This window comes from Penicillium arizonense, assembly GCF_001773325.1.
Source record: "Penicillium arizonense strain CBS 141311 chromosome Unknown PENARI_contig055, whole genome shotgun sequence".
NCBI lineage: Eukaryota > Fungi > Ascomycota > Eurotiomycetes > Eurotiales > Aspergillaceae > Penicillium > Penicillium arizonense.
In genome coordinates, this window is record NW_019173332.1 from 1 (window position 1) to 12,984 (window position 12,984).

The 12,984-nt window shown below is 49.0% G+C and overlaps 4 protein-coding genes across 4 annotated transcripts; 1 reads left to right on the plus strand and 3 right to left on the minus strand.

Moving 5' to 3' along the window:
- Window positions 1-145: 145 nt before the first annotated feature.
- PENARI_c055G11833 (uncharacterized protein) lies at window positions 146-5,385 on the plus strand (the record flags this gene model as incomplete). The annotated part of the gene is made up of 2 exons (XM_022637480.1): window positions 146-1,344; window positions 1,458-5,385. The coding sequence occupies 2 exons, from the start codon at window positions 146-148 to the stop codon at window positions 5,383-5,385; spliced, it is 5,127 nt and encodes a 1,708-aa protein (XP_022482668.1).
- Window positions 5,386-5,568: 183 nt separating this feature from the next.
- On the minus strand, window positions 5,569-6,672 carry PENARI_c055G09971 (uncharacterized protein; the record flags this gene model as incomplete). The annotated part of the gene is made up of 3 exons (XM_022637479.1): window positions 5,569-5,868; window positions 5,919-6,140; window positions 6,199-6,672. 3 exons carry the CDS (start codon window positions 6,670-6,672, stop codon window positions 5,569-5,571), a joined length of 996 nt encoding a protein of 331 aa, XP_022482662.1.
- A 3,966-nt stretch (window positions 6,673-10,638) lies between these two features.
- Window positions 10,639-11,186, minus strand: PENARI_c055G04452 (uncharacterized protein; the record flags this gene model as incomplete). The annotated part of the gene is made up of 3 exons (XM_022637474.1): window positions 10,639-10,646; window positions 10,692-10,965; window positions 11,031-11,186. 3 exons carry the CDS (start codon window positions 11,184-11,186, stop codon window positions 10,639-10,641), a joined length of 438 nt encoding a protein of 145 aa, XP_022482663.1.
- Window positions 11,187-11,946: 760 nt separating this feature from the next.
- On the minus strand, window positions 11,947-12,700 carry PENARI_c055G02314 (mannoprotein; the record flags this gene model as incomplete). Its single annotated transcript, XM_022637471.1, has 3 exons — window positions 11,947-11,950; window positions 12,100-12,323; window positions 12,395-12,700. The coding sequence occupies 3 exons, from the start codon at window positions 12,698-12,700 to the stop codon at window positions 11,947-11,949; spliced, it is 534 nt and encodes a 177-aa protein (XP_022482669.1).
- Window positions 12,701-12,984: the final 284 nt, after the last annotated feature.

Sequence of the window (12,984 nt, forward strand, 5' to 3'; positions counted from 1 at the left end):
TCCTCCAATATACTACTTGCTTCCCAGGCATCTTCGTCTTACCTAGTTGACAGGCTCTATCCTGCAAATACTAGAACCCCTTTCTTTACAATTCTGATCCTTCTTCTTCAACTACCTAAGATTGAAGATGCCTCCCAAAGCAACAATGACTACCCGATCGTCGGTCGCTCGGGGATCGCCAGCGAACCCACACCGAACCGACACCGAGTCCATTGTTCCTCCCGCCACTATCTACGACGGAAGTAGCAGCCCGGAGAACAATTCTCAGGACCGGACTTCCCAACTTAGCGAGCACCTCGCTGAGGTCGAACGCCTCGAAACCCTTCATGCGTTGCTTACCCGAAAGAAGGAACTCGAGGAAGCAATCGGCCAAATAACCGAGAAATCGTTGTCGGATCGCCATCGACGCTCTTCCTCTACATCATCTGATCGAGGACGAGCTTCCGGAGAAATCAAAATCGAAGTTGCAATTTTTAAAGCACACTACAGTATACAACAACGCCAAACCTGGCTCAATGACCTCCAAGACATGTTCGCAGGCGCACCCCGCAAATATGGATCGGACGAGAGAAAGATCCTTGGTGCCACCAACTGCATGAGTTCTGACTGTCGCGAAAGATGGCGACACTATGTCGAAGAGAAGGCGGAGCCCCAGCGAACCGCTTACAAAACGACATGGGAACTATTCGAGAAATGGACTCTTACGTTACTACACAATTCGGCCACACTACAAGCCGACATCGCTACCTCTTTACAAGAGGCCCGGCAAGGTCCGAATCAAAGTCCAAGCGATTTTAATTCCTACCTCCTCTCGCTCGAAAGACATTTCGAAGCACCGTCGGAGGATCAACGGGCACTTAACTTCTTCACTAAGTTACAGCTTCGCCTCCGATCACGTATCCAGAATGCTATGCTTCATTTGCCTAAAAATCGGGACGAGATGGTATCGACAGCGATGCACTATTGGAACCTCATTCAAACGGAGTCGGGAACAAAGGACTACCCTCCCCGCTCAACAAACAAAAGACATCACTCCCCTGACCAACAGGGATATCGAAAACGGACTAACTTCAACGGGCCATCCTCCAACTTTGGTCGGGGCCGAGGATGGAACCGTGGAAGCTTCCGAGGACGAGGTGGTGACCGAAACCCAAACACTAAACCATATTCAAACCGGCGTGAATTCGGCGCAAAGCCGCATGATCGCCAGCGAAACGATAATACAACTCCACAAAAACCATACAGCTGTTTCACCTGCGGGTCAACAGACCACTGGAAGGACCAGTGCCCCCAAAATTCGACTAAGGTTCAGTCGGCACCAGCGCATTCGGGAAAAGCCAGAGGGTCGGTGTAGAAGCCGGGACACCGACCCCTCAAGATAAAATTGGGACCACAAGCCGCCTATATATCCCAATTACCGTACGGGGCGACATCGAAACGCATGCGGATCTCGATAGCGGAGCCGAGGTTGACATCGTCAGTCATCAATTTGCTCAGCAATACGGACTCCGTCGCGCACCACTCACCGGCGTCATTATCTCAGCTATCAATCGAAGGTCAACACCTACTTATGGGGTGTGGATAGTCCCTATCACGGCGACCGACTCGCGGGGGACTACTCGCACCTTCGAAAGGCGTTGTCTAGCTATCGATCGAGACCCTCGCCTCGAAGGAAGCCCGGTTCTCCTATCTATGACAACGGTGCGAGATGAACACGTCGACTTTTCGCCACATAAACGCCAGTGGTGGTATGTCGCACCGTCATACTCGATAGCCACCCCATATCAATTTGTAAAGGAATGCCGGAACCACGCGTACGTGTATGCGGTGGTAAAGCTTCCTGAGGAAGTGTGGCTTCCAGGAGACAACCAAGAATACCCCGCCTCACGTGAGGAGGGTCTCCCTAGCGAATTACTAGCGTACCGCGACGTATTCGCTCCCGAAAATGCCAAGACCCTACCACCTCAGAAAGCAACAGACCATACTATCGAGCTAAAAGACGGCGAAACGCCGCCGTATGGCCCAATTTACCCTCTCTCTCAGACAGAACTTCGAGAGCTTCGGTCCTACCTAGATGAAAACCTTGACAATGGTCGGATCCGACCCTCGAAAAGTCCAGCAGGGGCCCCTATCCTATTTGTTCCAAAGAAGGATGGCAGTCTACGTCTCTGTGTAGACTATCGGGGATTAAATAAGGTCTCAGTCAAAAACCGGTATCCCCTTCCTCTCATCTCGGAGATCCTCGATCGACTCGCTGGCGCGCAGTTCTTTAGCAAAATTGATATACAAGATGCGTACTATCGGATCAGGATCCGTGAAGGAGAAGAGTGGAAAACAGCCTTTCGCACTCGCTATGGCCATTTCGAGTATACAGTCATGCCGTTTGGTCTTACGAATGCACCAGCCACTTTTCAGAATTATATTCACACGGCGTTAAGAGGGCTTCTCGATGTCGTTTGTGTGGCGTATCTCGATGATATCCTGATCTTCTCGCCGGACCGCGAGGCCCACACAGAGCATATTTGTCAAGTGCTACAGAGGTTACGACAGGCACAGCTATACGCGAAACCTGCAAAATGCACCTTCTACCAAGACCAGGTTGAATTCCTAGGATTCGTGGTGTCTAGGAATGGCATATCAATGGATAGACAGCGCGTCGACGCTATCGCTTCATGGGAAATCCCAAAAAGCTACCATGAAATCCAAGTATTCCTAGGATTCTGCAACTTTTATCGACGATTTATCCAAGGGTATAGCCTGATTGCATTACCTCTAACCTCCCTGCTTCGAGGAAGTAAGAATGGCAAGAAGCCTGGTAATGTCTTGCTCTCCGACGAAGAAACGCAAGCGTTTCACCGGCTTCTCAATGCATTCCAAGAAGCCCCAGTGCTCCAGCATTTTGATCCACAAAAACGGATCCGTATCGAATCTGATGCATCAAACCTTGGGATGGCTGGAATCCTCTCGCAGCCAGACGCTAGCGGGACATGGCACCCCGTAGCGTACTGGTCAAAGAAATTTATTGGCGCGGAGCTCCGTTATGCGACGCCAGATCAAGAGCTTTTCGCTATCGTTTATTCGTTTAAACAATGGAGGCACTACCTAGAGGGTAGCAAGTATCCCGTCGAGGTGCTTTCAGACCATGCTAATCTCCAGACATTTATGAAGCAGCCTAAGCTTAACGGCAGACAGGCAAGGTGGCTTATGTTTTTAACTCCGTTCGAGTTCACTATAAAGCATCGCGCTGGGAAGACCAATCCCGCGGATGGCTTATCAAGGAAACCAAATGCCAGTCGGGTTGCGCCCGCAGCTGAACTTACGACCCCGATCCAAGAGCGCTTCGCTAGCGATCAGGGGGTGAATGTACAGCAAATTGCTGTCAAAGAAATGAATACCGGTCAGGATGTGCCTGCAACCAAGGCCAGCCAGGATGTGCCTACGACTGAGCTTAGCGAGCCCGGGACGCCGGAGCTTAGCAAGAAGAGAGATAGCCGTCGAGCATCTCTGCACCGTCGAGTGCTGATACGCCGTCGAGCGTCTATTAAGGGAGAGAAACGCCGTCGAGCTTCTCTGTACCATCGAGTACCTCTGCGCTACCCAGCGTACCGCCGTCGTGCGTCCCGTGAAAAAGTCGTTAGTCACCGCTGCATGGTTTTGCCCCTAGTCTTAGAAGAAGACGCCATGACAGTTCGCACCGCTGAGGGAGATCGTGCGATCACCCAGCGGGAGGTTGAGCGCGCCTGTGTGGTTGAACAAGTCTACGGGCTAGACGCCACGACAGAATTGAAGACCTTAATTGGGCGAATACAGGGTGAGGACCCTGAGGCAAGGCGTCGAATCGTCGGAGTCTCAGAGGCAAGGCGTGGAAACGTCGGAGTCTCACAAGCCAAGCGTGGGACCACGGGTTGGTCAGTTCAGGAATTGAACTCCACGACTGATTTAAAGTCCCAGATCGGACAGGAACAGGGCGGAGACCCAGAGACCCGCCGTCGTATCACCGACGTTAAGCTAGAAAAGCGCGGGAACCATGGATGGCTAGTCGACCATGAAGGCCTCCTTAGATACCAAAATAGGTTGTACATCCCCATAAGAAATGGCCTACGTCAGAAACTGCTAAATATCTACCATGATGATCCACTCGCAGGACATTTCGGTCGAACTCGCACCACCGAGTTACTAAAACGCAAATTCCATTGGGTTAACTTGCAAAAGGACGTGGCCCAATACGTCAAAGAATGCGCAGTATGCCAAGGGGCAGCCACACCAAGGCATCGACCTTATGGCGAACTACAGTCGCTACCGATTCCCCAGCGACCCTTCAGCGATCTAGCAATGGACTTTATCACCCACTTGCCACAGACAATTTACAAGGACAACACCGTCGACGCGATCTTAGTTATCGTGGATAGATTTTCAAAATACGCCGTCTTCCTACCCGTTTCATCTACAATTGATGCTGTGCAACTAGCTGAATTGTTTCACCAAGAAATCGAACTCCGATTTGGCCCGCCAAATAGCATAGTTTCAGACCGAGGATCAGTCTTTACTAGCAAATTCTGGTCTAAACTCTGCTACCAAAGCCATGTCAAATTGAGATTTTCGACAGCGTTTCACCCGCAGACCGACGGCCAAACGGAAAGGATGAACCAAGTACTCGAGAGCTACCTTCGATGCTTCGTCAATACGGAACAAACCAATTGGCCAGTCCTCCTCCCTACAGCCCAATTTGCCACCAATAATGCTATAAACTCAACCACAGGGTTTACACCTTTCAAAGCACTTTACGGTTATGACCCAAACTTCCAATTGCGCGCCGAGGACGGCGCTTCCAGGGAGGAAGTCCCAGCAACTACAGCACGACTAGAAAAGTTGCAAAAGCTACGAGAAAGGCTTCAAGAAGCATGGCGAAAAGCAAGCGAATCGCAGGCGAAACACTACAATAAACGCCACGAACCTATACAGTTCCGAAGGGGACAATTAGTTGCACTATCAACCCGCAATCTCCGAATAAAGAACCCATCAAGAAAACTTGCCCCAAACTTCATTGGACCTTTCCGGATCCTTGACAAAGTTGGAAAGCAGGCGTACCGGCTAGCATTACCCGAGCAATACTCTCGTCTACACAATGTCTTCCCTGTCTCTTTACTCCAAGAATGGCATCAGCGAAACGATAGTGAAACCCTACCTATGCCAGAGCTAGAAGATGATGATGAGTGGGAGGTTGAGGAGGTCCGGGGTGAAAAGAAGTTCCAGAATGAACTACACTACTTGGTTAAATGGAAAGGATGGCCCTCCGAGTACAATCAATGGGTACCACTCTCGGACATGGGGAATGCTAGAGGTATTATCGCAAAGTTCCAGAAGCAAAAGAAAAGGTCGAATTGATTGAATTATCCTGGGGAAACATCGATCCGACCACAAAACACTAGCGAAAATACAGCAAGACAACTAGCTCACCCTAGCTACCCGCCATATCCACAAAACCGGAGAAAACACAAAAACTATCCTCGAAAGGATAAACAGCAAAAGACCCTCCTACGAGCCAACGAAACACTAGCAACCCGACGACTAAACAAGGTAGTCCTCAACGGGGAAATCCTTGACCACATCTGCCTCAAGCTGGTCGTACTGGGGGTTAGAGAGGTTATCGTACTTCTCCTGGCTAGCCACAATCTCAACAACAGCGGAACGAAAAGTTCGCACAGCAAAAGCCCAAGCATGGTAACCATCATCCGAAAGACGTGCACCGGGGTAAGTCGAAGCTTCAGCGACGAGACGGCGAAGCGACGACATACCGACAGTGACAGGGATTGGCTGGAGCAATCCACGACGGTTGTGGACAACTGCTTCGTAGGACTTGGCGATGTCCTACCGAACAGTTAGCAAAACGCTAGAGAAACAACAACAGAACACCGTACCTTCGCTGGCTTCTTATCTGAAGCAATGCCAAACTGCTTACGGTGACCATCTAAGAGGACGTTGAAACCGGCGAGCAGGGCCTGAACAGCCTGGACCAGGTCACCAAAGACAGCATTGTCCAAATCGAAAACTTCGTTATCGTCCTCATTGTCCCAGAAAGGCTTGGCCCAGTCGAGAATGCACTGGAGACGCATCGCATCACCAAGGATACCTTCGTTTACCTACAGAGAAACGCTGGTTAGCCGCTATCATAACACCATGCTTATTGGAAACACTCACAGGCTCGCAATTCTTATTGCGGCTGGCGCACTGACGGCATCTCTTCGACGACAAGCCGTCGTCCCAGCAGGGGATCACTGGTGGTCCACTGGTGTCCCAGTTCTCCAAGAAAGTCCGGAAACAGTGCATGCACCACGCCACATGGCGGAGATAGGCGACAGGGCGAAGGGGGCGGTTCTTCTTCCTGACTCCACCGGTAAGGGCACGGCGGAGACCAGCAAGAGAAGTGGGTCCACTGGGGGTGGGAGTGCTGGGAGCGCTGGGAGTAGGAGTCTCGGAACCAGTGATCACCGAGCGAGCTGCTGGCGAGAATTCAGGTGCACTAGAGGTTTCCTCCTGCTCATCGTCCGAGCTGGAAATCACACTCTCAACCTCAGATGGAGTGGGCGAACGACTGGGAGGAGCTGGGGCTGCTGGGGCCTTGCCACGACCTCGGCCACGGCCACGACCACGACCTGTTCCGCGGGGAGGCATGATGATCAGCGCACAGCAGTTAGATCGCTACTGAAACGACGGCAAAACAACAGCGAGTCAGCAACGTGTCGTCAGACTTAGACATGGGAATGGTCATCACACTTACCTGAAGATATGACAGCCAGAATCTGGAGAAACACCAGAGAAACGACAGCGACGTGAGAACGTGTCGCTGTTGTGGAAAATGATGAGGGAAAAGGAAAACTGAAAGGTAAACAACAGGGGATTTATACCCATGAGGATGAATTCACAACAAAGCCCTGTAACCCTGAACAAACAAACGCAGAAACAAACACGTCGAAGACGCTTTGTTTCACGCAGTTTCACTGTGTTAAAGAAGCTTTGTTTACCACAACAAAGCGCACCACCCATACAAACAAACCCCTGCACCCCAACTAGGAAATCATGAGGTTTTCCAGCCCTATCAAATTCCTGCCTCAGGCCCCAATTTTCCTGCCTGCAACCGTCTATCCTTACACTATCGTTTCCCCATCGCCTTCCTGTCTTCCCGCAATTACTATTTCTCCTGCAAGAACTAGCTACCTTTTCCCACTGGGTTTTTAATGGGCTACGCTCTGCAGACTTCACCACGGGTGCGGACACCCGTACTGGACGGGGGGATAATTGTAACGGAGTCCTCAGGAATCATGCACAGAGTCCTCAGGAATCATGCACAGAGTCCTCAGGAATCATGCACAGAGTCCTCAGGAATCATGCACAGATCTCTCGCACTGTCAGAGGATCAACATCATACAGGTGTCGACACGTCAGCGCTTCCTCACCGCAACGCTGATCTCCCATGTTAAATAGTGCACTCCAGGAGAACCCAGAGGTTCTCCAAGGATCAGTCTCTGTATTCCTCCAATATACTACTTGCTTCCCAGGCATCTTCGTCTTACCTAGTTGACAGGCTCTATCCTGCAAATACTAGAACCCCTTTCTTTACACTTAGTAGCGTTAGCGGGGACTTAGGAATAGCTTTAGGCTTAGAATTAGATAGCGAATTAGGCTATAAGGGAGCTATCGTAAAATAGACGAGAAATAGGTAGAAAACGCGAGATTTAGAGATATAAAAGATATAAATATCAATTATTTTTATTAGAGTACGATATTATAGGGGTGACTTATTTTTATTAAGGGTTTATATAGTAATCGTAGGTACCTATTATATAGTATTACTTAATAGTTAATACTACTAGAGAATATAGTGCGGCGGGCACAAAAGCGGTAAGAAAGGCGGTGAGTAAATTCAGGCACGGGGGGTGTTAGCATCCAAAGGGGGGTGTCTGTATCAGTCCCCTATATATATAGCTCTATATAATAGATAGAGTCTACGCGCTAAAGGCCACTTTTAGCCTTCCGTTCGCCATCTTATTGTATACCATAATAACTAATAAGACGGCAACCACGTGATCATACGGGTAGTAGAAAGGTCGATAGTCGACGTAGTAGATCTTGCCAAGGCAAATCTACTATTCTACTTTCTACCATTCTACCTTAGAAGAACTTAGGATATATAAGAACACTTATTCATATATCTAGTTTGGTTCTTCGTGTTCAATATATATATATTGTTACTTGTGTCTACTGTTTAGAAACCTTTGGTGACTCGTACAACTTAATTATAACTTAACAACACTACGAATAGACCTATACCCCGGTATTGGTTAGTTCGGCGCTCTACCTGGCATCGCTCCTCGATACACTCAAAAGGACTTAGCCCGTATAAGGCCTGTTAGGCAACGGTACGGTTGAGAGACAGATCGTTGACGTTAGAAGCAAGGAAGCATTCAGGCAAGTATACCCCAGGAATCTTCTAACATAGCGACGACCCGTTAGTTATGCGTAACAATTCGCCTTTATACGCCGACGCCCCCCTTAAGCTAGGGGAGTGAGTGGGATCTAAAAACGCCTTTAAACTACGTCTAATTACAAAAGTAAGCTTCCTTAATTAAAGCTTTGCTAAAAGCGCGCTTAAAAAGCCGACTGAGCCCGCTTAACTCCGCGATAAATTAGGTTCTAAAGGGCTGCCAAATTACGATATAATCAGCAGCTTTGCTCGAGAAAGAAGTAAGCGAATTACGCGCTGTAAACGAGACGAAGAAGCGAAAAAGGACTTAGTCTAAAAGGCAAATAGCTTCTAAGGAAGGCCTTATAGTTTTAGAGGCCTCTACCTTAGCAGCGTAGCTAGAGCAAGCGGTTTTAGCACAAATACCCCGTGAGGCAGAATCGGCTCCGACACCTTCACAGCCACGTAAGAGAGCCTTACCGAAGTGCAGTATATGTGGAATTCAGGGTCATAAATTGACTACATGTCCTAATAGAACCCGTTTTTAGCTTATTGAATTTAATGGCGTTTTGGTTAAGATAATTGCATTTAAATTTAATGGGTAGTGGCTAGGTGGCCCACTCGCATGTGAATTACGTTATGTAAATCGCTAGTAAAAATAAGTCACTCCCGTACCATTGTAGTACCTGTCAGGACCACTACCTGACTGAGGGTGTTGACGACGCCTAAGGCATAGATAGATGCCTTAGGATGTACGGTATGGATGATTCAGGACCTCACCGCCCACGAATGGCCCCCTAACCTGGAGTCAGCCCTGACTCCGCACCAAACCCCTCCCCCCCGTTGGATAGGGTAAGAGCTATCAAGAGAATGAACGACGAAAATAAGTTCAACGGAAGTGCTGCACAATGGATTATTGACAACGGCCTTCTGGTGAATCTTCACTAACCACTCCGGCGTTCTAACATAATATGTCATAAATTCGCAACGATCAACTGGTTACATTGCTGTTTCTTCCTAGTTAGTGTTTAAACAGAGCAGCCTCTAAATATTGCGATTATTCTGTGAGAGTATGGCGCATTTTCATTCGTCAGATCTCAATTCCACCTCCTAAATTGACTCCAGCTACTCAATCCAGCACATTCGCGTTCACTCCCATGGTAAAATGCTATATCCTTGATGACCTAACCCCACTACCAACTTACCACGAGGACACTCCGTCCCGGATCCTTGCGATGTCACGCCATAATTCCTCGTGCAGGGATGCACAGATCAAGAAGCCGGTATTTTGTTTATCCTGCCACGAAAGAACGGTGTCATGCCACGCCAATCCGACCGAGGTAGAGAGACCTATCGAATCGACGTAAATATCGGTGTATTCTGGAAATGCATCCTGGCCATCCGCTTTGGGGAGTCCCATTTCATAGCACGGCAACTGAGACGAAGACGATACTATGACTTCAGACACGTGCAGATTCTGGCTGCGCGGATACATTGGCCTGTGACCCATGATTTTGAAATGATGTAGCATCTCCTGCAAAAATTCCTGGCTGCGCGCAGTAATTATCACTTGGCGGATATACGCTGCTAGGTCAACGAGTTGCTGCGGCCCTGTTCTGTCGGGTACCTGGACTGGTCGAGGTATCGTCACCACCCACCACGGATTGTGCATGGGAGCTTCGCTGTCAAGATCCCGTTGAATATTTTGTACAAAGCCGAACATTCCCTGAGACTCATCGGGGAAGACATTGATGGTGGCCTACCGAAGACTAGTGAGCACAAGGTAGGAAGCGTCACTCAGCGAAGGAGTGGAGGACGCAGAAGATACCTGAAATAGAATTGCCACAAAGAGGTCATGGCGCGTGGCTTCAGGTGCTATTTCTTTCCTCCACGGCTCTAATAAATCCAAGACAGAGCCGGGAATGTGCATCGTTCTACTGGATCGTAGAGTGCTTGAGCGCGAGAGCCACTGTTTCGCACATGTGGCCAAAAATCCGACCCATCCATGTCCAAATCGAGCCCGGTTAGCTTCCAGGAGATGCTCCATTAGCTGACGGTTTGAGACGGTTGGATGATGTCGAAGACGAAGCTCATTCGTGGACGGGCGTGGTATGAGGGGCTCAATCGGTTCACCCCACAGCGCTGTCTTTAACGCAATACCAATACGGGCGAGGCCTTTACTCCGCTGTTAATCAATCGGTTGATATACACTGGATGAAAATCTACGTACCGCTGGCATCGCACAGGCCATGCTGGAACACCAATTCCACCAGGCATGCATCTTGTAGCTGGACGGCCTTGACGACCAGTGCGGGTGAGAAAACCAGAGAGGAAAGTGAATTAGGGAATCGCAACAAATCGTGAAGTGCTTTCCACCGCTGAGATGAAAGTTCTCCCGTCCCTAAAGGCTCGGTAATGTAATCGGACAGCTTGGTGTCGATGGTTCTGAAGTGAAATGGTACTGAATCATGTTCTGGGTCGTGAACTGGATTGAGAGACGTGCGCTATGATGATTCCAGTGCAGGTAAGAAGACTATCTGACGAGCTCCAAGCTATCACGAATACTGACCAGGAGGTTGACCTTGGTATGGAGAATCGGCCAGGAGGTCAGGAGTAGATGGAAAGCGTGGCGCACCCGGTCAAGGTCGATCTGCCCGCGGTAAACTAAAAACAAGCGAGCCAACATGAACCGTGCAGCAGCGGTATCCAAACAGTGTAGGTCCATTTGTGCTTCTGGGGATTCAGGAAATGCCAGAATTCTAATGCCTGCTTTTTGTACATCCCAGTAGCCATTGCATCCAGTTCAGTAAACAAGGAGATCTGCGACCCTAAGCGGGGCGAGAATTCTCGTCTGGTAGATGCAAGGAGCTATATGTATCTTTTCATCCCAGATGATGAGCACGGAAAAAGAAACGGAGAGATAGTCACAAACGGCCTGCGGCATAAGCGGAAAGTCAGATGCTTTGATTTGCCACCATACCAACAGCAGCTGCTTATAAACCCTATGTCACAAAATATGTAAGGTACGATTCAACGGAGGTCGGCAAGGCTTCGTGGGCCGGAATTGCGCCCTGGTATGATACCAAACATGCTAGGGGCAATGAACTGCATCAAATGACAGTAAGGGGGTGGAAAAATGCTGAGGATTCAGGCCCTTCATGATATCCCCAATCCCCACAAGGTTACTCTTGCTGAGGGGTCAGCCGGCAATATTGCAAGGAGGTACAATGTATAATAATAGGTATGCTACGTTCCATCCACCGGATGTGTCATCCTCTCGAACCTCAGCCGACAACAGAAATGTAGGACAACAGGGAAGGGCCCTGTTTCCCTTATATATACATATAATAGGGTTAGGACCTACATATGTTAGGAAAAGGAATGGTCTGCGAACCTGAGCCATGTAAACCACCGAGTTGATGATGACCTGGCTCCAACCTACAGACAACCTCCACATGCATAACAGGTTATATGCCCTTCAGAATTTAACTCTCTTTAACCTAGTTGGAATGTATATTACACTGGTGTCTCTTATCCAGGGACATGATAGAAATTCCACCATCAATGGATGACACCAATGCCACAACACAAGAACCCAAGCCAGTAAGCCAAGGATCAGCCAAATTGCGGAAACAAACTTCTTGTAATCCTGCGAGGGCTCTGAACTCCTGTTTTTCTCGAAAGCATTAAATGTGGCTTTCCAGACTACTGTATGATCAGCAGTTATCTGGTTCATAGCTGTCACATGGTTCGGAGTGACTTGTTTTCTCAGCGCAGCCATATAGTCGTCCGCTTCTCGAAACAACACCTGTAAAGAGATCGGAACCATGAATCCTACGCCGGCTTGGTTCAATACCGGTGCCTGGTAATAAACAGAGGTTAGAAGTGGCTACATTTTGGTTATGATGCCTTGAAGTCCAAGGTGCACAAAACCTTCGTTCCATATGCATCGTATAACCTGATAGCTTCGTCATTGATGGAGGTGAGGTTGGGAACAATCATATCAGACTCCTCGTCGTTGAATTCAATGTTGTCGTCGAGATCGGCATTAGCCGCCCGCAGGGTGCTCCATGTATCATTGTTGACCCTGGCGACGGGAACCGCTCCTATAATACCGCCCTTGTAACGGTCGATCGTGTCTTGGTTTCTATGAATCGTCTCCGAGATGGCGGGGGTACGATGAATGACGTCAATTGCCAGATCGGATAGTGCGAGAGAGAAGGGTATCACCAGGCACATTGTCGATACATATATGGGATACGACGATCAGAAGAACTGCAAATGTCGGAGACAGTCGCTCTGAAGGCGCAAGGGTCTCGAATCCCGTTCAAATCGATGCCCGAAATAGGGTTAAACTATGTGCTAAGATTCATGCCTTCTCTAGCCGCTTTCACCTCCGCCTGGAAAGACTGGTAGCTCTCCTTTTTATTCTCTTCCTTTAGCATCCACTCCCCGAGCTTCGGGTCAGGACCGAGTACTACCGCATTCTTTATTCTCCTTGTTTATAAACTAAGACAAATTCC